This window comes from Lissotriton vulgaris, chromosome 11 (assembly GCF_964263255.1).
Source record: "Lissotriton vulgaris chromosome 11, aLisVul1.2, whole genome shotgun sequence".
Taxonomy (NCBI): Eukaryota; Metazoa; Chordata; class Amphibia; order Caudata; family Salamandridae; genus Lissotriton; species Lissotriton vulgaris.
The window spans coordinates 1,077,527,919-1,077,552,195 of record NC_141699.1 but is presented as its reverse complement, the minus strand read 5'-3'; the positions used below and the strand labels follow the sequence as shown (position 1 = coordinate 1,077,552,195).

Sequence of the window (24,277 nt, the reverse complement as noted above, 5' to 3'; positions counted from 1 at the left end):
CTGGAATTCCTGCCACATGAAAGCGGTTAACAGGTCTGCTTCCATTCCTATCAAGAAGTTGGAAGAGGGATTCAGGTGGGTCTTCCCCTTTTCAAGTTTGGCCTTTTTTCTCTGTCTGGCTCCTTGTTGGGAAGTACGGCTTGCTGATTCCGATGTCGAACGCTGGATTCCTGCTCTGCTGTTGCTGTGGAACCTCTGAGGTGCCAGCAAAGGAAGCAACTGAACATTTTTTGTTTCTCTGTGCATGTGTGTGTGTTTGAGAGTGCATGAGACTGAGTAAGAGTGTATGTATGTGAGTGTGTGTGAGTGTCTATGAGAGTGAAACTGAGGGAGAATCTGAGTTCTAGAGAGTGCATGGAGAAGTGAAAGTGAGTGAGAAGGAGTGAGTGAATGAGTGTGCGTGCATTAGAAGATGTGAGTGAGCGGAGATTGTGAAAGGGAGTGGAAGTGAACCAGGTGTAGCTATCACTGGTGCAGCAGGTGCAGTTGCAGTAAAACACTGAGTCAATGAGTGTGCAAAGGTGTGTGTGTGTTTGTAAGTGAGAACCACTGAAAATGAATATGCTTGTGTGTGAGTAACAGTGAGGGGTAGTGAGCTTCAGTGAGATGAGTAAGTGAGGGAGTGTGCATGCGGGAGAAGAGAGTGAATAGGAGAAGGAGTATGAGTGACAGAGTGTGAGTGAATAAGAGTATGTTTGCTCGCATGTTTTATGCTTGTGAGTCCGCTGTCGGCCATGGCATACTCAATATAATTTTGGGCTTATGGTGGCAACCAAAGTAATATCCTTCAGCAGTCATATTGGAGATGATTCTTGGCACAAGATGAGCAGACATTGCAAAATGCAGACCTGCCATACTAGAAACAATTCTTGGCATAGGAGCCCTTGTGGAATAAAGCTGGCACTTGCATACTGGACAAAATGATTGGCATGGGGGAACCCCTGGCAACATGCTGGTGCAGGGGCATTCGTGGTAATAATTGGACTAAGGGAGGCAACCCAAGCCAACATGTAGACCCTGAAATACTGGAAATAATACTTGACATAAGAGGACACTTATGGAAAATAGCTGGTGTTGGCACACTGAAGGTAATTCTTTGCATCAGAGAGGGCAGCCGTGGCATATTGGGAATGAGGCGGCGGCTTGGGGTGGAGCAAACCATGATGAAATGCAGGCTCTGAAATACTGGAGGTAAATTTTGACATACGGGTCACCCATGGTATATGACCAGTATCAATGGCAAAATTCTGGTACTGGAATATTGTGTGAAATATTTGCATAAGGGGATACCCATTAAAAAAAATTGGCATTAGCTCAATTAAGGTAATTTATGACAGAGGGAACCTCAGGCAAACTTGTAAATATATGAGGTGAACTCCTGGCAAGTATTGACTTCTAACCAGCCCCTGTTGAACCATACTTTCGAGCCTCTGCAAAGCGCCATGAGACTTTCGGGTGATATACTGCGCTAAATAAATACTCCTGATTTGATTTGATGATTTGAAGTATTATGCCCACTAATTTCATAGATCCCCAGCTGTCAATGCAATGCATAACAGTACCGGCTCACTAAAATTACCTGTATGACCCATGGTTGCCACTGCTAGATCCAGGCAGGAGATATCAGTAAGGATGGTTAAATCACTGTCGGCTTCAGAATAAATCACCACCCTTGGTACGGAAGTGCCACCAGATGTCCACACTATCCCCTAACCCCAAAAACTAGAACACAGACCCGGCGCTTGAGGTAGTGACTCTTTAGTCTGCTACTGTTTGCAGTGGCTTGTCCTTGCAGATCTGGGGACTGCCCACCTGGATGGAAACAGACCCATGGGTGAAACAAACATGGCGTGGACAGAGAGGCTACCACCACCTCCCTGAAATCAGACACATTCAACCAACCAAGCTATTACCGAACCCTCCAGACCCTCTATTACCCAGACCTTATTACGGACGTGCATTGGGTTTGCAGTGATGGTGCCTGAGCCAAACATGCGGCACTATGCAACTTATCGGAAGCTGGTCAGCGGGGCTCCTTCCTATCTAAAAAAAATGAGAAGTCAAAACTAGCGCCTACAATGAAGGGCAGAGGAAATCAGGCTCTTTATAGGTCATCTCACCACTGTATACTGCACCTCATTGGTTGGATAGAGAGAGGACAATGCCTATAGAGGACTTTTCTGCAAGTCGACTCAGTGAAGGAGGCGCCCTCTGCCGACATCTGCTGTCGGCTGACGGTGACAAACGCGAAGGTCAAACTAAGCTTTCCGTTCTTCTGAAGTCAAGCAACCTGATAAGAGTTATTTATGTGCCTTAAAAATGACAACAAAGCTTTGTTAAGTATGTATGTATGTATATATGTATGTATGTATATAGATACATATTTTTTTTAACGAAGCTGCTTCACAGGTTCGGATTGCACAGAAATTAGTCCCAGGTGATAAAATAAACACCACCTCCATCAGTGAATCAGATAACTAAAATGTGACCCACATTTGCAAATCAGAACCTGATTCACAAATGGCCTTCACATTCGTGGCGGGAGCCGCCCATTTGTGACCAGGGCCCGCACGCGTTTCGAGACTGCTGCATGGAGTAACTGCAGTGCAGAGGTTCCACCATGATTGCGGGCCCCCCACCACGACTGGGGGGCTCGGCCACAAGTGCAGAGGGCCTTTGTGAATTGGGCACATAATTTAACGTTGTTTGGCAATGTGTGGGAGACTGCATGCATGCGCTTCCTGTAGGCAATGCTGGTGGTAATATCAGGGAAGTCAACAGTAAAACCTGCCAGAAGACCATAAAACAGCCCTAGAAACAGACATATACCAGGCCCACGCACTGAACGGTCAGACCAGCCCTTCTGACATGGCCAGGGTGCCCTATGAGACAGTCCATCCCTCCTGCAGCAGGAGATACCATGGAAACGACAGCATCCCAGGAAGGATCAGGGTGGCCATCAGGTTCCGAGGTAACTCGTTTAAGATGCGTCAATGATTTATCTAAATGTCTTCTGGAGCAGAAGTCGCACCGCCTTACGCCTCCTGTGATATTATCATCCAGCCAAAGGAATAAGAGAATGCACTTTATCAATCTGACAATTAGGGACTTTGAAAATGGTCCACAGATCATCTGGCAAGCAAGTGTTGGTGGTTTACAGCAGCGTCTAGTCCACAGATCCATCACTGCCAATGCCTCCAGTCTACACTCACCCAAGACCTTCCAGCACAGACCTGCCTTGAAAAGGCACAGAAGGGACAGAAAAGGTTTGAAGGGAGTTACTATTGTTTCTACGGGACCCTGCACCATTCATTAATACCTCTGCTCGTCGATATCACCAGCTAGCTCCTCACACATGCACCGAAGCACTCTGAGCACCCGTCATGGCTTCAGAAACAGCTGCAGAAGCCAAGAGCCATGGCTCCTAAATCTCATCCCAAAGAAACATGGTTAGAACCCTTCCACTACAAACCATGGCACTACTGCCTGGAGTATGCCATGGACTTTATGGGAAAACAGTGTTCCTCAACCCCCAGGGCAGGCACCATCTAAGCACAGTTGAGGGTGCATCTGGCGTGCATTGAGCTCCTTCGGGTGACCACGTGTCTGGAAAATGCTCTGTCTGCTTCATGTGGTGATGTTTCCTGGGTCCCTTTTTGGCTTTCATCCTCTTCTGAGAGAGTGCGGCAGACAAAGAGACGCTCTCGCCATGATCTACTCCCGGATACAAAGAGGGCGACTTCTACCCAGGAGCACTCGCACACCTGAGCACAACCTCTACACATGGAGCAAGGTGCAACACCCCCAGCACTATCAAAGAGAGAGAGTCATCATTAGCATGAAAATGGAGCTGGGGGGTACCCTTAAGTTTGCTGCCCCAGTCTCAAACGCCTTACTTCTTCTATCCTACAGATCCAGGTAGTCCAGGCTCTAGTGTCTGCTGTGTGTGCTCTATTGAAGAACCCATGCTTCAGACACACAAGGATCCCTGCTTCATGTTCCTCTTGGGGGGAGTACTGCTTCATCCTTTAATGTCTGCCTCCAGGTGCAAGCTCAACATTCGCACATTCTCTTAACTTCCAGCCCAGAGTTCCAAGCCTGGTAGCAGGTCCAGGTTAGAGAAACTGTACTTCCATGCCATGCAGGTTGGTATATCCAGGGGCCGTATTACACAAGTGCCTCGAGGTCGTAACGGGCGTTCGCACCCACTTTGCGTGCCCCCGGGGAACTTTGTTCGTACAGAAGGGACCGGAGTCGCTTGTGTGGCCTCTTCTGTAATACTGAAAGCGCTGGCGCACATAAAGCACCAGAGCTCCCTCAAGAGGACGTTCCCTCATTTGCATGGGGGTGTGACCGCATGCAAAAGTTGGATTTCCTTTGCCTCTGCACCTGCTCCATATCACAGACAGGGGCGCAGAGGCAAAGAAGCTCTCAGAGGAGCATTGACAGTGTGCCACCTAAAAGGTTGCGCACTGTCAGCGCGCCCCTGATTGCAGCCCTCTGGTGGAGAGAAAGTGGTCATATAGACCCCCCAGACATCCACTTGAAGGCGGGTACAGTCACTGAATGCACCTGCCTGCAAGGGATCTCTAATCCCGTTTAAAAGTGGAGGCGAGTGCCGCATACACTGTGCAAACATGGAGCGGCTTTAAAGTGGCCCCTGGGGCAGCACATTCCATATAATAGGGCGCACATTCCCTGTTTGCACCTGGCGCACCTGTTTTAATGTGCGCCGGGCACAAACAGGGAACAAGCACCCTTTACATAGGGCCCCTGGTCTGCAGTTCTAGACCCAGCAGGGACCTCAGCAGACACAGGATAAGGAAAGCGGCACCTCGACACCTTCTCATACATGATCAGTGCATCCAATGTACAGCCTGGACAAAGATTTGGTGTTGCCTTAGAAGATGGACTTATCATGTGAAAGATCAACTCCTGCACAGCATCAGATTATTAACTGGAAGAGAGAACAAATACTAAACTCCATTAAACTACTTAGGATGTGAGGGGAAAAGGTGGCAAAGGGATGCCTGTCCAAAGTGGTGGACTAACCTCACATAAGAAATGACTGGAAAGTGGAAGAGGGGCCATGAGAAGATGGTTTGAGTTGGTATTAGCTCATCGCTATGGTCAAGGCTCCTATCCAATTATTAAGTATTGCACCAATTTTTGAATGATCCACACATATTGGGAAAAGAGAACAAAGATACTATACTGTGCTATATATTGGTATATTGCTCCTGCGCCTTCACACTGATTGCTTTCATTTTTTATCTACCCTGTAGTTCATTTCTTGTAGACAGGTACCTTAATACAGTATGTGCCTGTTTGTGCTCCTACTCAGTTCCCAAGGCATGGTTTTGCAGGCTGGACTGCTTCGTGTGTTCACTCTTTTATGCAACTTCTTTGAGCGTCAATTGTCACTGCCATGTCTTAACCAATGTAACTAAAAGCCGGATCTACGGTTCTGGAGACTGACGCACCATTACAAACCTGGTGGATATCCCCTCTACCTTATAACGGCTGCCACAGTATATAATGCACTTGTAATAAGGTGGATGGGAACACACAGTAGCCCATCTGCAAAACTCTAACCCAGGCCATAAGATTCTTCTGGCTGTGGTAATTAAAAGCCTGCACTCTTCATAGATCCCCTGCTTCACAGCTAAGGCACCAACACCGCATGCCTTTCACAAGCTATAGCACTCCAAATTACCCACACCTGCAACCAGAACACACAAATATACACAAATCAGTGCCATACATAAAGCAACAAACACCACATCCACATTCCACCTTCCAGCTCATGACCTCCAGTTCATGTGCATCAATACCCACTTTGTAGCTATCAAAGCTCTAAACACAGCCGGTCTCATCAGTCAACGTAGAAGATATCATCACAAACACGTCATTCAATCCCTCCTCCGCACACGTCCTTGACATCCCCAACCCTCGGGCCATGACATTAAAACACAGACCACACACGCACAAGAAAGTAGGAGAACCTCCCATCACCCACAAGTCAACTTGGCCTTGCACTCCCATCATCCAGTAACATCTAAGCTTTTGGAGCTCTTTGCCCACCATTTTCCACTCTGCTTCACTCACAGCCTCCTAACCACACAGAACTCCTGAATCAAAACATAATAGGCCCACCATTCAGTACTCCCAGCCCTCCTTAATATTAATTATTGATTAGCCTTGCATAATTCACTCTTGAATTATATTTCCTGAAATCTTTAAAGAATTCTGGCTGACATTTGATATCTTATTCCTTTCCTTTATGGAATGCTTTATATGCAACCTATAATATGTTCTGTATTAATTCTATTTTTACTGTTTTCCAAATTCTGTAACTTTGTAATTTTGTAATTTTGGAGACTTCAACCTCCTCAGTGACTTTAACCTGAAAACTATGAAAGAATGCCACTCCTCAAGACTCTGTGCATCAAATAACACATTATCAAACCCACTCATTCCAAAGCCAGCACTATAGACCTCATCATGAGAACATCACACTCAAGCAAAGGCAAGACCAGCAAACTCCTGAACTGGATCAACAACGACATCATCCACTTTCCCCTTCTGCATACCACACCAATGCATCACAGCAACCCAAAACAAAAGCAGCAGACCCACCACTCATTCAGGGATTTTCCAACGGAGGACCCTCACAAGAAACACACCAAAGTTGCATACTCTACAGCCGTCACCGGATGTCAACATACTAACCTGCAACCTAAACATGGACCTTGAAAAGAATGTGGGAGACAAAATATCATTGAAACATGATCTCAGGGATAACTAACCTGAATTATGATAGGGAGGAAAATATTTGGATCTTTTAATACAAGCTCAAAATATTGACTATTTAGCACAGCATGTACAGAGGGCATATCGGTAAAGCCCATTGTCCATTCGTTTTATTCCAGAATAAAATGTATGTTTTTGCTGTTTCAACTGTACATGTCTTATTCAATATCTGCATGGATGTCATCATGTTGTTTGTATGTTAGATATTGGTTATTTATTACTTGCTGCCACAGGGCCGCTGGATGGCCATTTACTACTGGTGAGTGTAGGATGTTTCTAAACATCCTGTGTACATGCATGAGAATCTAGTCACCCAACTGCAAGAATGCTATACAGGTATCAATCAACCCAACCGAATCGTATCGAGGCGGTAACAGTTGACAACATGGCCTAGCTGGAGAGACCCGGAACCATTCTAACCACTTTTATCCTAAGTAGTTCATTGGTTAGGAAAAGGCAGTGGAATGGAAGAGTCTGTCTTCTGGGCTGTTTGGTGGGAAATGTAGTAGTGCAGTCAATTCCTCGTATTGGACCTAAATCAAGAATAAATACTTGTTCATGATTGGCTTAGTTTGTTGTTCAAGTTATCTATACACATTTGTGGTCTTCTCAATTTCCACTTTCCAAAGTTAGGGTGAAAGGACTACAGTGTCCTATCTAATGGTTGATTATGTAATGTTGACGATAAACGAGTCTACTCACGATAAAGATTCTCCATAAGCGTGGAGAGTTTAAACCCGGTGAAGCTGCCGTTGACCAGCCGGGTGATGTTGCCCGTTGTGACGTGGAGAGGGATGTTTTTCGGGCTCACAGCAAAGAAACTGATGAAAACGGTGGACAGCACAATGATGACGATGAGGAAGATGATGAAGTTGGCTTTGGCGTAGATGCTCGCTCCGACCAAACAGATGACCAGGCAGAGGAGCAGAAGGGCGGATCCATAGAGAAATTCATACCAGTAGGATCGGGGAAGGACTTGGACGCCCGTACCCACTGTTTCACCTGCGAATCAATAAGATTTCAATGAATAAAGCATACATTAAAGACCTCCCAATAACAAAGGAAGGAAAGCAGAAAAGTATAAGCACATATGTAAGGCTCCCGTTTTTACATTTTTATTGATTTCTACATATCAATACAGATAGAAAACATTTATTTTCTTGTCTGTATTTATTTTTAAATGTGTATAAAAACGGAAATTGGGTTGCTTTTTGAGTAATTCTAAATACCGTCTGCCGTGACTGCCAGGCCAATAGATATGTGGATTGATAGATAAGGGGGTTAAAAAAGAAAGGGGTTTTAGTAAAGAGGCTTTAACAGCAGTAGACATGCACAAGGCTGATACTGAAATTTGCATATTTTCATATAAGTGCACTGATTTATCTTCTGTGGGTGTTCACAGCACTGATACCAGGCAGACATTCAAGCAGGAGTGCATATGTATCGGTTAAATAAATGTGGACATATACTAATTTCACCTTACTTTTCCCACCAAAATCCAAAGTAAATATGGATAAATACAGATAAAATTATCAAAAACGAAATATGGATAAATACAGACTGAAATGGCTAAAAAAGTAAATGCCATAAAACCAGGAGCCCGACACATATGTACACAAAGTGGAATAAAATCTTAAAGATGGGTTGTAAATATCTTCTTTATCTCATGAACACCCTCACAAGCCACACATTTAGAGCACATGTACACATTGAAACCTGCACAGCTCCTCACAAATTGGAGTAGTTGAAAACCTTATGAAAATGTGAAATTTACTGTAAGTCAGCCTACCTACAGTCACAAATACATTCTGAGGCCAAGAAAGCTCAGAAGCTCTTTCATGGGGTCCTCTCTAGCAATGTCTCTCAAAATACCACCTTACATCTAGAGTTCCCAAATATTTTAAGATATTGCGACTTATCCTTCTTCCAAAATCATTGCTCGTCAGTCTAAAACACTATCTTTGACTATGTTTCAACCCAAAACTACACAAACCTGGTCTACCTCTGTTCAATTCTTTTTTGATGTGCGATTTTTTTGCACATATAATATTTTATTGCTAAACACTTTAAATATATTGGTAAAATATGAATGTATGACAAACTCTTTGAAAAAAATTAAAAAGAAACAAGAAACAGGGATATATTTTCAATAACATAATTTAAATACTAAGCTTGCAAATAACATAGTTTTCTAACAATTAGCCTGGATAATCAGAATTTTATACAAAGAGAAAAAAAACTCCTGTGGAAATTAATCATATAATTCATTAAAATGGTACTAATTTTTCGTATACGTTTTCAATAAGTTTAAAGTTTTAAAAACATTTCGTCCTTTAAGTTGGAGGGTGCCAAAAAACTTCCTTCATGAAATATTCTCACTCTTCGAGAGAAAACTACCATGCCCACTTTTGTCAGAATACAATATACAGGAGTTGCCACCTTGTTGGATGCTTATAACCTCTTCCAGGCTCTGGTTAGTTTACCTCACTCTCTTAAGGAGGAGAGGATCTTGTGAACATTTATTAAAGATGTACTTTGAACCTGAGGAAATGCCTTACTTTTGACCCATTTCAAGCCACTGTCTATTTAAGGTATTTGAAAGTTGCACTTTTCAGGTTTGTCCTGAATTAAACAGAATGATGTATTGAGTGTAAATAATGCTGGCTTTAGGGGTGAAGGCAGTAGCACAGACACAAACACCCTTCAAATCACTGACAAAGTTTACCAACTATCGGACAAAGGTAGTCTCTGAGTTCTGCTACTACTGCAACTTTATATAGTTCGATCAAACGAAACATGTGACCCTCCGTAACATCTTAGAGACTTGTATGGGGCTACGGGGTGTTGCTCTGAGATGGTCCCTAGCTAACCAATCGCAAGTGATGAAAGTAAATTAATCCAGCAACTTTAGTAGTGTCGGTTCACTTAGATGTCCCCAAAATTCCATCATTCACCTTCTACGTGGAACTGCAGAGAGTGTGTCTTGGTTCCTAGGTGTTCGACCACTGGACTGCCCATACTCGAGTCTATCGTCAAGCAACATCGTAGGTTTGGTGTCAAACTCAGGTTAATCTTTACTTGTTCTGTCGAGCTCGGACTTCATGAGCTGGTGGGTGATGGGACTATACCCCACATTCTTCAACCAGTTGTATCTCTAAGGAGACCTCCAAATCTTCCCTGCACCAACTTATCTGTTGTAGAAGATAAATTGATCCAGTCGAATGAATCCCCTACTCTTCGATCGAACATGGCTTGGTGGTGGTAGCACTGATCTGCCGGGATTCCCTAAATCTTTGCTTGTCACAATAACCTGGTTGGATGCTCTGGGACCAGGGTGGTGGCTGAAGCTGAGAGGTTTAATCAGATGGTACGGACTCCACTGACCTCCTTCGAAGACGGGCTTAGCTCCCTAACTTTTATAGCACTCTAACTTCCCCATCCCTCACATAGGAACATACCACCTTAGAAAGACACATAGGGCCTGATTCACAAAAGTAATCAGAGAGAAAATCCTAACTTTACGACTTTGGGTATTGTTGGACTTGGCCCTTAAGGCAGGTTCACCCCTAATCTTTTTGCTTTAGATCTGTGATCTGTGTGGATGATTTTCTGGTCTGTGCGCACTTTTTCTCTGTGTCCCAGAGTAAAGTGCGTGCATGTAGTTAGGCTGGCCTGCTCTCCCATAGGGATGCATGGGGAATGTCTGTGTCCCTAGTAGTTCCTGATGCGTGGGGAGTGCATGCTCGAATTTGGTATGTGCGTGTTCGTGGGAATGAATGATTCGCAATGGTGTCTGTGGCATGTGTGTGTCATGTGTCGAAATGCCATTTCTAGGACTTGGCATATTAATGTAAAATATGCCTGCAGTGTGATTGGCTGGAGCTGGCTGGTGAGCCTGGCTCCAGGAAGGCTGGATGGGTCTGCCCGGTGGTGAGTGTGAGATTAGCATGCTTGATGGCTTGGGAGGAGTGCACCTGGTCCCTGATGGGCCTGGACTTTCCCCAGACAATGCTGGCTCCACCCCCTGTAGTGCGACTGATGTCCCTAGCCCTGCCAGTGAATAGAGAGGGTGGTTGAGGTAAACGGAGTACTTCAAAACCAGCTGCGACTGGTTTTCCCCCCACCCTGCACCCTGAGACAAAGGGGTTTTGCTGTATAAGAAGGGGCTGTGTCCCCATACAATTTGTCCTGTCTTTGGTTTTCTTCCAGGATCTTGCCAGAGGGGGCTGCTACTGCTGCTGGGGCCAAGAGGACCGCCACTTGGCTGTCTCCCTGCCTGGAGACCCAGTGTGCTGGCTCTGGCCCTGCCTTGCCCCTCTGCCTGCCTCCAGACCCTGCTGGAGCTGTTGCTGTGCCTGGAAGCGCTTCTACTCGATTTATAGCGCTAGGAGCGCTTTCCTTGTGCCCCAGCGCTCAATAGCGCTTTGCTTATATTTCTGGCGCTGAGAGCGCAGTGCTTAGCCCCTAAGCGCTTGGGAGCGCTTTGTGTCCAGCCGGTGCCCACCCGGCATCTGCCCGCCTGATTTTGCCGATTTGCGGCGCATCGCGAGTGCCTACCTCGCTCCCTATTTAATTTCGAAGCCAGAGCCCACCCGGCATTGCCCCATCCTTGGATACTTTGTTCTTTTTCGAGGGAGCCCGCCTGCCTGCCTAAAACAGGCCGCCGCGCTGCCCGCGACGACCCGGAAGTACTGGGACCGGCAACCAATCGCTGCGCGGCCCGGGAGAGGCGAACCGGAAGTCCCGCCCCCGGAGCCGAGCAGCGAGGAGAAGGGCTGCCGGCCGTGTCCCTGAGGCACCTGGCGAGGAAGAGGAGACGCATCCGGCCCAGCGAGACCCGGTGAGTGCGGGGGCGTTTCTCTGTGTGACCCGAGCGGCCCCAGTTGGCAGAGGGCCGCTCCCCCGACGCCCGCATTCTTGTTGTGTGGAGCCCCGAGGCTCCTGGGGGGCCATTTGTTCTTTGAGCCCCGAGTGGCTCTCCAGTTGTTCTGGGGTCCCCCGAGAGGGGCCCCCCCTGGCCACATTAGCGACGAGCCCTGAGAGGCTCAGGGCATTACCTGTTCTCGAGTCCCCCGTGAGGGACTCCAACGTGGCCACAATATTGATTTAGGAGCCCCGAGGCTCCTGGGGGCCATTTATCCATTTCGAGCCCGGCGAGGCTCATTGCCCACATCGTATTTAGAGCCCTGAGAGAGGCTCTGGGGCATTTTGATCATCCTGAGAGCGCTGAAGCTCTATTTGCACATTTGTTCAGCGAGCCCTGAGAGGCTCTAGGGGGACACAGGCAGCTAGTTGGTTGTAGCCCCGAGGCCCCCACACTGTGTCTCCCCACCTTGTTCTTGAGCCCTCCTGGCTCCAACGTTTGCCCCGTTCTGTTCAACAACTGTCCAGCACTTAGTGGACAGTTGCCACGTTTAGGCTTTGTGTTCTGTGCTGCCTGCGCAGACTCCCTGACACTGAGACTCAGGGCATTCCGCCCCTTTCGAGGCCAGTTGGCCTGAGGGACCTTTTGAGTGTTGTGCTATGTGCACCCCGCGCATTGTGATTTCTTTGTATGTGATTCCTGCGCAAAAGTTATAACCTGCACCTCTGATTGTGTTTAATACCTCATGTGCAATTGTTGACGTCCCACTTTATGTTTATCCCCTTTGTTAGGTGTGCCCTGCATAGAGGATTGTTGATGTCCCATTTTATGTTTAGGTTTCCTTCCCTTTGCTAAGAGTGAATTGCTTAGGTGTTGGTATTCCTTCCTTAGGTCCTGATGAGAAGGTCCTAGTTACCTGCGTAATTTCCTACAGTGTTTTAGGGTTGCGTAGGAGGTCTTTACTCTGTTCCAGTGATTACTGGATGTGTGTTGCATTTACAATTTTGGTGCTAATCATTCTAATGTTTATGTCCTAAGTGTGTACCTACCAGTATTATTTTCTGACAAGTGCCTACCCCTGACAGTGGTCCATGTGGCCCTGTCCTGTACATAATTCCCCTTGTAAATTTTGCCCGTGCCCCTGGCACATTGTAAAGTTTGTGTGTTATCTAATGTGTTTTGTTTATTATAATACAAAGGCTATTTTTTATATATATCCTTGTGTGGAGTCTTCTTTGTGGTGGGCCTTGGGTGTTGTTGCTGGGGTGCGTGCGCAAATACTTAACTCATACCGCCTCCAAGTTTAGCCTTGACTGCTCGCGCCACGTTACCTAGAGGGTGAGCGGGGGTTGCCTTGGTGTGTGACTCCCTTGCCCTGACCTTAGGAATGGTGATCCCTGACTGTCCTTGACGCGAGTCTTGGCCAGCCAGGGTCCCGTTTCTAACATTGGCGGCAAGAGGTGAGGATAAGGATTTGTGTTTGCGCTGTACCACAGTGGCGACAGGCCACACTTCAAAGCTCTGCATTTTTTAGATAACCACATTTTGGGGATTATTGTTTTTTAGGTGAAGATCAGTGTTGCTTCTCCTGAAAGGTGTCATTTTGTATTTTGTCCAGTACCTTGTTCCCCGCCCTGCTCCCAGAGTTGGTACCTGTGTCACTTGTGGTCAGGTTGAGAAAATCAGGGGTGGTAGAAACTGCCTTACCAGTCCGAGGGGAGGGTTGTGTGTGAATGAGTGTTGTGTTACACTGGACAGTGGAGTGCAAGTTCTCTGAGATAGGAATCTTGCTGAATTTTGTTGATTGTATTCTCCTGTTTAGCTCAGACCCCCAGGTTCCCTGTGTCAACCTTTTCTTGAGAACGTCCGCCAAAATGGAGCCAGTTTTTGATCTCTGTAGTCTGTTTAGGTACAATAGATTAGAGTTGGTCAGATTCTGCGAAAAGGGAGGCATAGAGGTGAGTGAGTTGCTTACTCAGTCCCAGCTTAGGGACAGCCTGATCCAATGGCAAAAGGATCAGTGGGATCTGGAGCACAGTGAGAGAGATAGGGCCCGGGCCGCACGCCATGAGGGTGGTGAGACTGTGGGGAGCCCTGAAGATTCTGATGAAGAATGTGAGTTGGATGGTGATGACAGTGGATGGATGTCAGCAGAGAGTGAGGACCCCATAGATAGGGAGTCCCTTGCTGGGTCCAGTGTCAGTACCAGCGCCCCATCCCTTTCCCTGTCCCCAGAGGAGTGGTTGGATAGGAAGGAAGAGAGGGAGCATCAGCTAGCGATGGAACAGCTCAGGTTGGAGCTTGCCAAGCTAGAGGCTGAGAGGGCCTTGTTCAGGGAGAAGGTAGCCCAAGAGAGTAGGTTACCCCCTGAGTGCATTTGTAATTGTCTGGATTCCCCATGGAGGGTGGAGTCCAGTGGTGGCAGCTTTTTAAATTTAAGTGTAGACAGTCCCACTCCCAGTTCCCCGAGTATGGTTCCTGTTTCTCCGGAGGAGGAGAATAGGTTGAGGTTTAGGAACCTTAAGAAACCGTCTCACCAGAAATGGAAGTATTTTGTGGATGACTGTTCGGATGCAATGTGGGAGTGGCTGGAAGCTAACTCGGACAATGAGGTGGACGATGAGGTGGGCGGTGTGGTGAATATGTTCCTCAAAGAGCAGTTGCTCAGTGTTGTTTGTCCAGAGTTGCGTCAGCACCTGCTGAAGTTGAAGTGTTTTTGTCCTTGGGACCTTGCGGAAGAAGCAGAGCGCTGGGAGAGTGCAAGAGGTTCCTTAGCGCCGCTAGTGAGTGATTCCAATAATAGTGGGTCAGGTTTTCTCCAACCCAGCGTGGTGGAGGAGGGTGAGAGTAGCCCAGCTAGGTCTCAGTATAGTGAGGAGGGTGTAGGGGCTTGCTGTCTGTCTCAGTGGAGCGGAAGTGAGTGCGAGACCGAGAGTCCCCAGACGCCCGAAGCCCTGCCTCAGAGCCTGGATGGTTTCTTTAGGGAACACCAGGGTGGGGACCTATGCTTACCTGTTAGTCCACTTGAGGGAGATCTCCTAGTGTGTGAGGGACCTGGAGCATCTGTGAGCGGAGCTTCTGTAGTTGTGGAGTCTGGCAGTACTTCTCCAGGAGGGAGAGTACAGAAGTCCAGTGAAAAGAGTGATTGGGGAGTGACCTGTGAGTCCTCAGAAGTCCTGGAGTGCCAGGCAGTGATTCCACCAAAGGTTCTAGACCGGAGGTTGGAGGTCCAGGTTCAGGGTTTGCCTGACCTGAAGGGTGGGAGTACTGTAACCAGTATCCTGACCAGTTCTTTCTCCAGAGGTACCGCCCCGGTTGGGAGGGAGCAGGACTCTGGAAGGGGGTGCAGAGGGTGGGAAAGCCCACCTCTGACCCTGGTACCACCTGAGGGGTTAAACCTTAGGTTGGGAGAATGGTGTTTAGAGGGTACCCCTCGCAGGAGGCGGAGGAACCCTAGGAGAAGAGGTAAGGGGAGGAGAGCCTTCCCTGAGACTCCTGGTCCACCTAAGGTTGTAGACCCTAGGCTGGAGAACCAGTGGCAGTCTAGCCCTGTCTTGCAGACAGGAAGAGTGGAAAATGGCTATTATGTGCCAGGGGTTACTACCCCCACTTGGTGAGTTGGCAGGAACCAGTGGCACCTGGGTGGCCTAGGGCCTGGTCCTGGCCGAGGGCAGCTGGAGAGTACCAGTGGGGTAGTCCAGTGAGTCCCTACCATAGTTTTAGAAAGAACCCCAGGGGTTCACAGTGGCGTAAAACAGGAGGGTGTCCCTGCAGTTGCGGGCCCGCGTCCGTGTTTTATCGCCCCAAGCAGGGAAGCCCATCACGGTGGTGATTGGTCTGCCCTGCGTTTTGGCTGGAAGGGGGTTGTGTTGGACTTGGCCCTTAAGGCAGGTTCACCCCCAATCTTTTTGCTTTAGATCTGTGATCTGTGTGGATGATTTTCTGGTCTGTGCGCACTTTTTCTCTGTGTCCCAGAGTAAAGTGCGTGCATGTAGTTAGGCTGGCCTGCTCTCCCATAGGGATGCATGGGGAATGTCTCTGTCCCTAGTAGTTCCTGATGCGTGGGGAGTGCATGCTCGAATTTGGTATGTGCGTGTTCGTGGGAATGAATGCTTCGCAATGGTGTCTGTGGCATGTGTGTGTCCTGTGTCGAAATGCCATTTCTAGGACTTGGCATATTAATGTAAAATATGCCTGCAGTGTGATTGGCTGGAGCTGGCTGGTGAGCCTGGCTCCAGGAAGGCTGGATGGGTCTGCCCGGTGGTGAGTGTGAGATTAGCATGCTTGATGGCTTGGGAGGAGTGCACCTCGTCCCTGATGGGCCTGGACTTTCCCGAGACAATGCTGGCTCCACCCCCTGTAGTGCGACTGATGTCCCTAGCCCTGCCAGTGAATAGAGAGGGTGGTTGAGGTAAACAGAGTACTTCAAAACCAGCTGCGACTGGTTTTCCCCCCACCCTGCACCCTGAGACAAAGGGGTTTTGCTGTATAAGAAGGGTCTGTGTCCCCATACAATTTGTCCTGTCTTTGGTTTTCTTCCAGGATCTTGCCAGAGGGGGCTGCTGCTGCTGCTGGGGCCAAGAGGACCGCCACTTGGCTGTCTCCCTGCCTGGAGACCCAGTGTGCTGGCTCTGGCCCTGCCTTGCCCCTCTGCCTGCCTCCAGACCCTGCTGGATCTGTTGCTGTGCCTGGAAGCGCTTCTACTCGATTTATAGCGCTAGGAGCGCTTTCCTTGTGCCCCAGCTCTCAATAGCGCTTTGCTTATATTTCTGGCGCTGAGAGCGCAGTGCTTAGCCCCTAAGCGCTTGGGAGCTCTTTGTGTCCAGCCGGTGCCCACCCGGCATCTGCCCGCCTGATTTTGCCGATTTGCGGCGCATCGCGAGTGCCTACCTCGCTCCCTATTTAATTTCGAAGCCGGAGCCCACCCGGCATTGCCCCATCCTTGGATACTTTGTTCTTTTTCGAGGAAGCCCGCCTGCCTGCCTAAAACAGGCCGCCGCGCTGCCCGCGATGACCTGGAAGTACTGGGACCGGCAACCAATCGCTGCGCGGCCCGGGAGAGGCGAACCGGAAGTCCCGCCCCCGGAGCCGAGCAGCGAGGAGAAGGGCTGCCGGCCGTGTCCCCGAGGTGCCTGGCGAGGAAGAGTAGACGCATCCGGCCCAGCGAGACCCGGTGAGTGCGGGGGCGTTTCTCTGTGTGACCCGAGCGGCCCCAGTTGGCATAGGGCCGCTCCCCCGACGCCCGCATTCTTGTTGTGTGGAGCCCCGAGGCTCCTGGGGGGCCATTTGTTCTTTGAGCCCCGAGTGGCTCTCCAGTTGTTCTGGGGTCCCCCGAGAGGGGCCCCCCCTGGCCACATTAGCGACGAGCCCGGAGAGGCTCAGGGCATTACCTGTTCTCGAGTCCCCCGTGAGGGACTCCAATGTGGCCACAATATTGATTTAGGAGCCCCGAGGCTCCTGGGGGCCATTTATCCATTTCGAGCCCGGCGAGGCTCATTGCCCACATCGTATTTAGAGCCCTGAGAGAGGCTCTGGGGCATTTTGATCATCCTGAGAGCGCTGAAGCTCTATTTGCACATTTGTTCAGCGAGCCCTGAGAGGCTCTAGGGGGACACAGGCAGCTAGTTGGTTGTAGCCCCAAGGCCCCCACACTGTGTCTCCCCACCTTGTTCTTGAGCCCTCCTGGCTCCAACGTTTGCCCAGTTCTGTTCAACAACTGTCCAGCACTTAGTGGACAGTTGCCACGTTTAGGCTTTGTGTTCTGTGCTGCCTGCGCAGACTCCCTGACACTGAGACTCAGGGCATTCCGCCCCTTTCGAGGCCAGTTGGCCTGAGGGACCTTTTGAGTGTTGTGCTATGTGCACCCCGCGCATTGTGATTTCTTTGTATGTGATTCCTGCGCAAAAGTTATAACCTGCACCTCTGATTGTGTTTAATACCTCATGTGCAATTGTTGACGTCCCACTTTATGTTTATCCCCTTTGTTAGGTGTGCCCTGCATAGAGGATTGTTGATGTCCCATTTTATGTTTAGGTTTCCTTCCCTTTGCTAAGAGTGAATTGCTTAGGTGTTGGTATTCCTTCCTTAGGTCCTGATGAGAAGGTCCTAGTTACCTGCGTAATTTCCTACAGTGTTTTAGGGTTACGTAGGAGGTCTTTACTCTGTTCCAGTGATTACTGGATGTGTGTTGCATTTACAATTTTGGTGCTAATCATTCTAATGTTTATGTCCTAAGTGTGTACCTACCAGTATTATTTTCTGACAAGTGCCTACCCCTGACAGTGGTCCATGTGGCCCTGTCCTGTACATAATTCCCCTTGTAAATTTTGCCCGTGCCCCTGGCACATTGTAAAGTTTGTGTGTTATCTAATGTGTTTTGTTTATTATAATACAAAGGCAATTTTTTATATATATCCTTGTGTGGAGTCCTCTTTGTGGTGGGCCTTGGGTGTTGTTGCTGGGGTGCGTGCGCAAATACTTAACTCATACCGCCTCCAAGTTTAGCCTTGACTGCTCGCGCCACGTTACCTAGAGGGTGAGCGGGGGTTGCCTTGGTGTGTGACTCCCTTGCCCTGACCTTAGGAATGGTGATCCCTGACTGTCCTTGACGCGAGTCTTGGCCAGCCAGGGTCCCGTTTCTAACAGGTATTCATAAAGGGCATTTACGAGTAGTAAAATTAGGATTTTGTCTCAGATAAACTTAAATTTGGTCCTAAATTAAACTTAAGACCAAAACTTAAGTTTAACTGAGACAAAAACCTAACTTTATGACTTTCAGCGTTCACAAAAGGCATTTAGGAGTATTAAAGTTAGGATTCCTAACTTTACTACTCCTAAATGCCCTTTGTGAATACCGAAAGTCGTAAAGTTATGATTTTTGTCTCAGATTACTTTTGTGAATCGGGCCCATAATATTTAAGGCTCGGCAGGGCTCTGGTTATCTTTTCAAACAGTGAAGCCAACCCTAGTCTTTCTCACGGATTTCCACCTGCGTTTAGAACTTTTTATCAAAAACATCAAAATTATTTCTGACAACTTCCTGTTTCAGGTGACAGCTAGGAGGGGTTTGGTTACATAGCACATTGAAGACCAGTGCTCAGAAAGAGCCACTCGCCACACCTCCTTGGGGGTGACGTATGCAACTCTGGATTCTGACACAATCTTAAAATGTGTTACAACCTTCACACCAGTACTGACCCCCAGCCTAGCAATCAGCAGCATAGTGAGGGCGCCCTCTGCTGGACGCAGTGGGAGCTTCATGTCATAGTTTTCTTGTTGTGGTAAAACCTGAACAGTTTGAATGTCCTAGGAATGGTGCCCCAGAAAGGGTTGGTTAACAAAAGCTATTTCTATGATCAGCTCGGATTATTACACCTGAAGATCACGGCTGGATTTACCAGCATTTCTTGTTTACAGATGTATCTTACTCGAGATATAGGTTTGACTTACTCCTTAATATCCTGCTGTAGTGCATGCTTCCTCGCTGGCCTGATAAATAAACCTCTTTCTGTGAGCAGCTGTGTTTTACTCCTGCCTTAAATCCGAATTCCACCTGAATATCCCAGCTTGGTTCACAAAGCGTTTCATCTGCATAGAGCCTTAGGTGTGCCTTACTCCTTAATATCCTGCAGTAGTACATACTTCCTCAAAGGCCAGATAAATAAACCTCTTTCTGTGAGCAACTGTGTTTTACTCCTGCCTTAAATCTGAATTACACCTGAATATTCTAACTTGATTCACAAACCTTTTCTTGTTTGTAGAAGTGTCTTTACTACACCAAGCACAGGTGTGTCTAACTCAGCAATATCCAGTAGTAGTACATGCTTCCTCATGGGCTTGATCATCAAAGCTCTTTCTGTGAGCAGCTGTATTTTACTCCTACTAATAATGTGAATTACACTTTACTGTCCCAGCTTGATTCACAAAGCACTTCTTCTGCATAGATGTGCCTTACTAAAGGCATTGGTGGGTCTTACTCATTAATATCCTGCAGTAGTACATACTTCCTCAAGGGCCAGATAAATAAACCTCTTTATGTGAGCAACTGTGTTTTACTACTGCCTTAAATGTGAATTACACCTGAATATTCTAACTTGATTCACAAGCATTTCTTGTCTGTAAAAGTGTTTTACTCCCCCAAGCACAGGTGTTTCTAACTCAGTAATATCCAGTAGTAGTACATGCTTCCTCGTGGGCTTGACCAACAAAGCTCTTTCTGTGAGCAGCTGTATTTTACTCCTACTGTTAATGTGGTTTACACCTGAATGTCCAGACATGACTGACAAAGTATTTCGTGAATGTAGTGGTGTCCACCTCCTGGCCTAGGTGTGCCTTTCCGGAGTAGGCCCTGCTTCCTCGGGGTCTGAGTCACAAAACTGCTTAATGGGGAGTAAGTATAACTTCATGAGTAAGTAACATCTAAGACTACGATGAAAGGGTGGACCACTGACTATTTAAATAGTTGCCAAGCAACACTGTATATTCACCCCAGCCCATGCAGTCATGTCTATGTGGTTGGTGGTTCCGCGCACACGCATCTGCCATGTAGCCTGCTGTGACACTCTTTTTCACCTGTGGAATAATTTGTCCAGCTGCCTTCTTGTGCATTTGTTCAGTAATCCACGTTGTTGCTTTTTGTGCACCAATGATCAGTACACATCAATTAGCAAAATGTATAAATTGGATGCAGTTTAGGTAAGCGTCTGGTCGCTTACGGAGATAAAAAGAGAAGCAAAGATTTTTGGCGTTCCAGGAACAATACGATTTTGCCTGCTGGAGCCCTCCCTATACATCAATAAAAGTGCATTTCCTCTGGCCCCACTTAGGACCTCATTATGAGTGGACTTCTATTTCTGATGGGGCTGCTAAGAGCATTAACAAACCCCATGTGAATGATGAGGTCTACAAAACACAGTGGATCTGTTTACTTTCACACAGAATATGAGCGTAATTGTGGGGGGTAAAAAAGAGGAAATACCAGGTGTAATTGTATCACATTGGAATGTGGGTCCTAGAGCCGGACCTAGTGGCTTAGTGGACTAATGCATCCACTGCAGCAGGGGCGGATTGGCAAGGCGGGCATTCGGGAATGGGCCGAAGGGCCGGTGCCTCAGTGCCCTCTGTGGGCCGTTTTTTTTCTCCCCTGTCCCAGTCCACAGAGAGTGGACTAGGAAAGGGGAGAAAAAAAAACGGCCCACGACAGAGACTGAGAAAATGAAAGCAGCCTCGCTGTGCGGCCAGACAGCGATTGTCAGCTGGGGCCTCTCTCTCCTTCACCCCTACCCTGCCAAGCAATCAAGCTGAGGCTGGGCTGGAGAGGGGAGGGGTGATTGTTTGCCATAATCGGCCTCCCTGGGGGCCAGGTGCTTCTCAGGCCTTTGAGCCATTTGCACCTCGGCCCCCTGGCGCCCATGCAGCCCAGAAACGGTGTTAGTCCTAACACCTCGCCCACAGCCCTTCACATTCAGGGCATAGTGGGCGAGGAAGAATGGGTCTTGCTGTGGGGGGCTGGTGATGTTTGGAATGTTTTTTTTTTTTTTATTTATTTATGCGATTTTATATAGCGCGGACTTTACCCGAAGGTGTCAGAGCGCTTCACACAAGGAACAGCAATAATACATGAGGAGAAAATTATAAGTGGACAAATTACAAAAGCAAACGTTAAGTTACATGAATCAAAAGTGACAATAGTGAGCAACCAAAATACAAGAGGAGCAAACGATACATTACAGGAGGAAAAAGAGATATGTGTGCAGGTTACAAAAGCGTACAAAATATAAGTAGAGGTATAATACTGCAATTAATGGCAGACACTCCAGCACAAGAACAAACGTTACGTAGGCAATGGTGGCACTTGTGCAAGTATCTAAAGCAAACAAAAGTGAGAGGTAGCAAACAGTGTGTTACAAGAGAAAAGTGACTTGTGCAAGTTACAAAAGGGTACCATACACAGGTACAAGGGTAAAACTACAGTAAATAGTAAATACTCAAACTGCCAGAACACACTGGGAAGGCACTTCTCATGCACCAGCTTCACCTCAGCCTCCCCCTGGCTACCTGGCTACCTTGGATGACCCAGAAAGCTGTTTTTGTGCTCCCCTGCCAGGACATTTTCCCAAGGCCTGGAGGGTTGATTAATTTACTAATTGCAGGGGCCTTACCTCTGTTCATGTGCTCCTGAGCTGAAGGTCTGGGGAGGGCTGAGTAGGTTAGTAATAGCAGGGGCTTTGCTGCTTTTCAGGTGCTCCTGTGCTGGAGGGCTGGAATACTTTTGTGACAAAAAGGGGCCTTGCTATTTTTTTTAGTTGCTCAGCATGTAGGCCATTGTCACCTTGGCCCTGTGTTGTGTGCAAGAACAGTATCCTCCCACTTTCATTCCTTGTCTGTGCAAATGGTGTTTCATGAAAGGGCACGCCCCTTGAATGTGGGCCACGCCCCTTAAATATGGGCCACGCCTCTTAAATGTGGGCCACTTTTTTCGTCAGTGCCCAGGCCGAATTGTGATCCCAATCCGACCCTGCACTGCAGGGTCCATGTTCGACCTCATGGTCACAGGTTCAAATCCAAGCTGGTACACTCAGCCTTTCATCCATCTGAGGTCGATAAAATGAGTACCATTGGAGTGGGTAACAATAAACATCTGTTATTCAGCGCCAAGAAGCCTACGGGTGAATGAGCGCTTAACAAATACACAAGTTATGTTATGTTATGCTCAGTTTGAAACAGGAACCAAATGCACCCGACTGAAGAACCCCCAGATAGGACAAATCCGGTGCTGGGCTGCTTGTGTCAGCTTCAGAGAAGATCTGGCTTGGCATTTGGGGTGAACTGTCCCTAATGGGGCAGGATGAATGTTGATTCACATATTGCGGAGTCTAATCCGAGGTGGCACTCTGGGCAATAAAACAATGCACCTGGATGCAGTCACCAATGGCTGAGCTTGATTCAAACATCAAATCCATCATTTATTTTGATGTGCTTCAGTGCAACGCCCTAGGAGTGAATGTGATGCCCAGACATGGGTTCTGTGCTCACTTCGCCACTGGACCCAAGCTGCACCCCACTGAAGAGCCCCAACGAGGGCAAAACTGGTCCTAAATGCTCGTGCCCTGATTTAAAGAGGACCTGGCTTAGCAGTTTGGGCTGGGCTGCTCCTATTGGAGCAAGATCAAAGCTGATTTGCATATGGCTGGGTCTAATCTGAGGTGGCATTGTGGGCACAACATGATGGACTTGGAATGTGACCAAGAGTAATTACCAGTGGCTGAGATTCATTCAAGCGTTCCATCCATCACTGTTTTGTTTACTTCCGTTTTATTCCACCAGGAGCTCCTCAGTGGGTGGAACTCTTGGAGGCCGGGTTTGAAAGCCAAGCTTCTGGTTAACTGCAGCAGGCACAGGGGGCCTTCAGCAGAAAGAGAAGAGAAGTTAGTGAGAGGGGAGATAGTAAGAAAGCAATCAGAGAGAGAGAAAATGAATGAATAGAAAGAGGGAGATTGTGCAAAGAGAGGATGGGAGTGGGGATGGTTTGAACATTCCAGCCAGGGCGGTTTCCGGTTCCGCGGCTGATGCTTTCCTGTCACTCATCTTCAGAGGGCGCTTAGCCACTCGTCCAAGCGTCCACCGCTGCCTCCACATCCGCATTTCGTTTCGCTCTTATAAAAACGCCGCCCGTGGTCATTTGTCATGATTACTGCCCACGACACTGATGCACGGCCTGTTTGATTCGATTAGAGGCGGGAATACTCTAAGGAGACCACGTGGGTGAAGCGGGGGCTGTAGATCAATGGGTGGAAAGCGCAGGTTTGAGAAGGCGGCACTGGGGATGGGGGGCGCTTTTTACCCTCCAGTACACCCGAATGGACGCATTTCATGCCAGGGAGGTGGAGTCCGTCAAAGGAGAGCAGGCAAGGCCCCCATGTAAGATGGCAGCATCTTCCACACTGGACCGTCTTAACAGCATTATAGGCCCGCGGGCAAAGCAGTGCCCTGCCGGCACTACCTCTCACAGGAATAAAAAGGTTTAACAGAAAATTAGTTTTAAATTCTGGTCTACATGTGGCCCATATGCTTTTGAGCACCCGGGGCAACTGCCCATCGTGCCCATGCATTAAGATGGCACTGTCTCCACACGTATGACACTTCAGGGGCACAGCTGAGGAGATCTGTGTGCAAGAAGGCAAACATGTTTTAATCCTGAAAAGGGGTCAACTCAGCCTTTCATCCATCCAAAATGGATCACTGAGTTTGGTTATAATTAAGACTCCCTGTTTTCTGTTTTTACGGATTTTTACAGATAAATACAGACAGAAAACAATGTGTTTTCGGTCTGCATAAATTTTTTTAAAGTGGATAAATACAGAAAATCGTGCTTCTTTTAAGTGACTCTCTGTGCTGCCTTCCATGAATTGTAGCCCAACAGCTGAGCAGATGGACAGTATGGGAAATTAAAAAAACAGGAGGAAATTTCTTTAAATAATGGCACACGTCAACATACATTTGTGGTATAATATTAATATATAGTGGATGTATTGTTGCTTAATGTTTGGCAGCTTAAATAGCTAAATCACAACAGACAGAAAAGTATGAGTGTGTGTCCAT

At 47.8% G+C, this 24,277-nt stretch overlaps 1 protein-coding gene across 1 annotated transcript in view; it reads right to left on the bottom strand.

Moving 5' to 3' along the window:
• Positions 1-24,277, bottom strand: part of LOC147684154 (solute carrier family 12 member 9-like) — a 582,177-nt gene that overhangs the window by 385,845 nt on the left and 172,055 nt on the right. Inside the window, exon 4 of the mRNA XM_086944548.1 lies at positions 7,516-7,815. Within this exon, the coding sequence (XP_086800674.1) occupies positions 7,516-7,815 (300 nt within the window). The remainder of the gene's footprint in view (positions 1-7,515; positions 7,816-24,277) is intronic.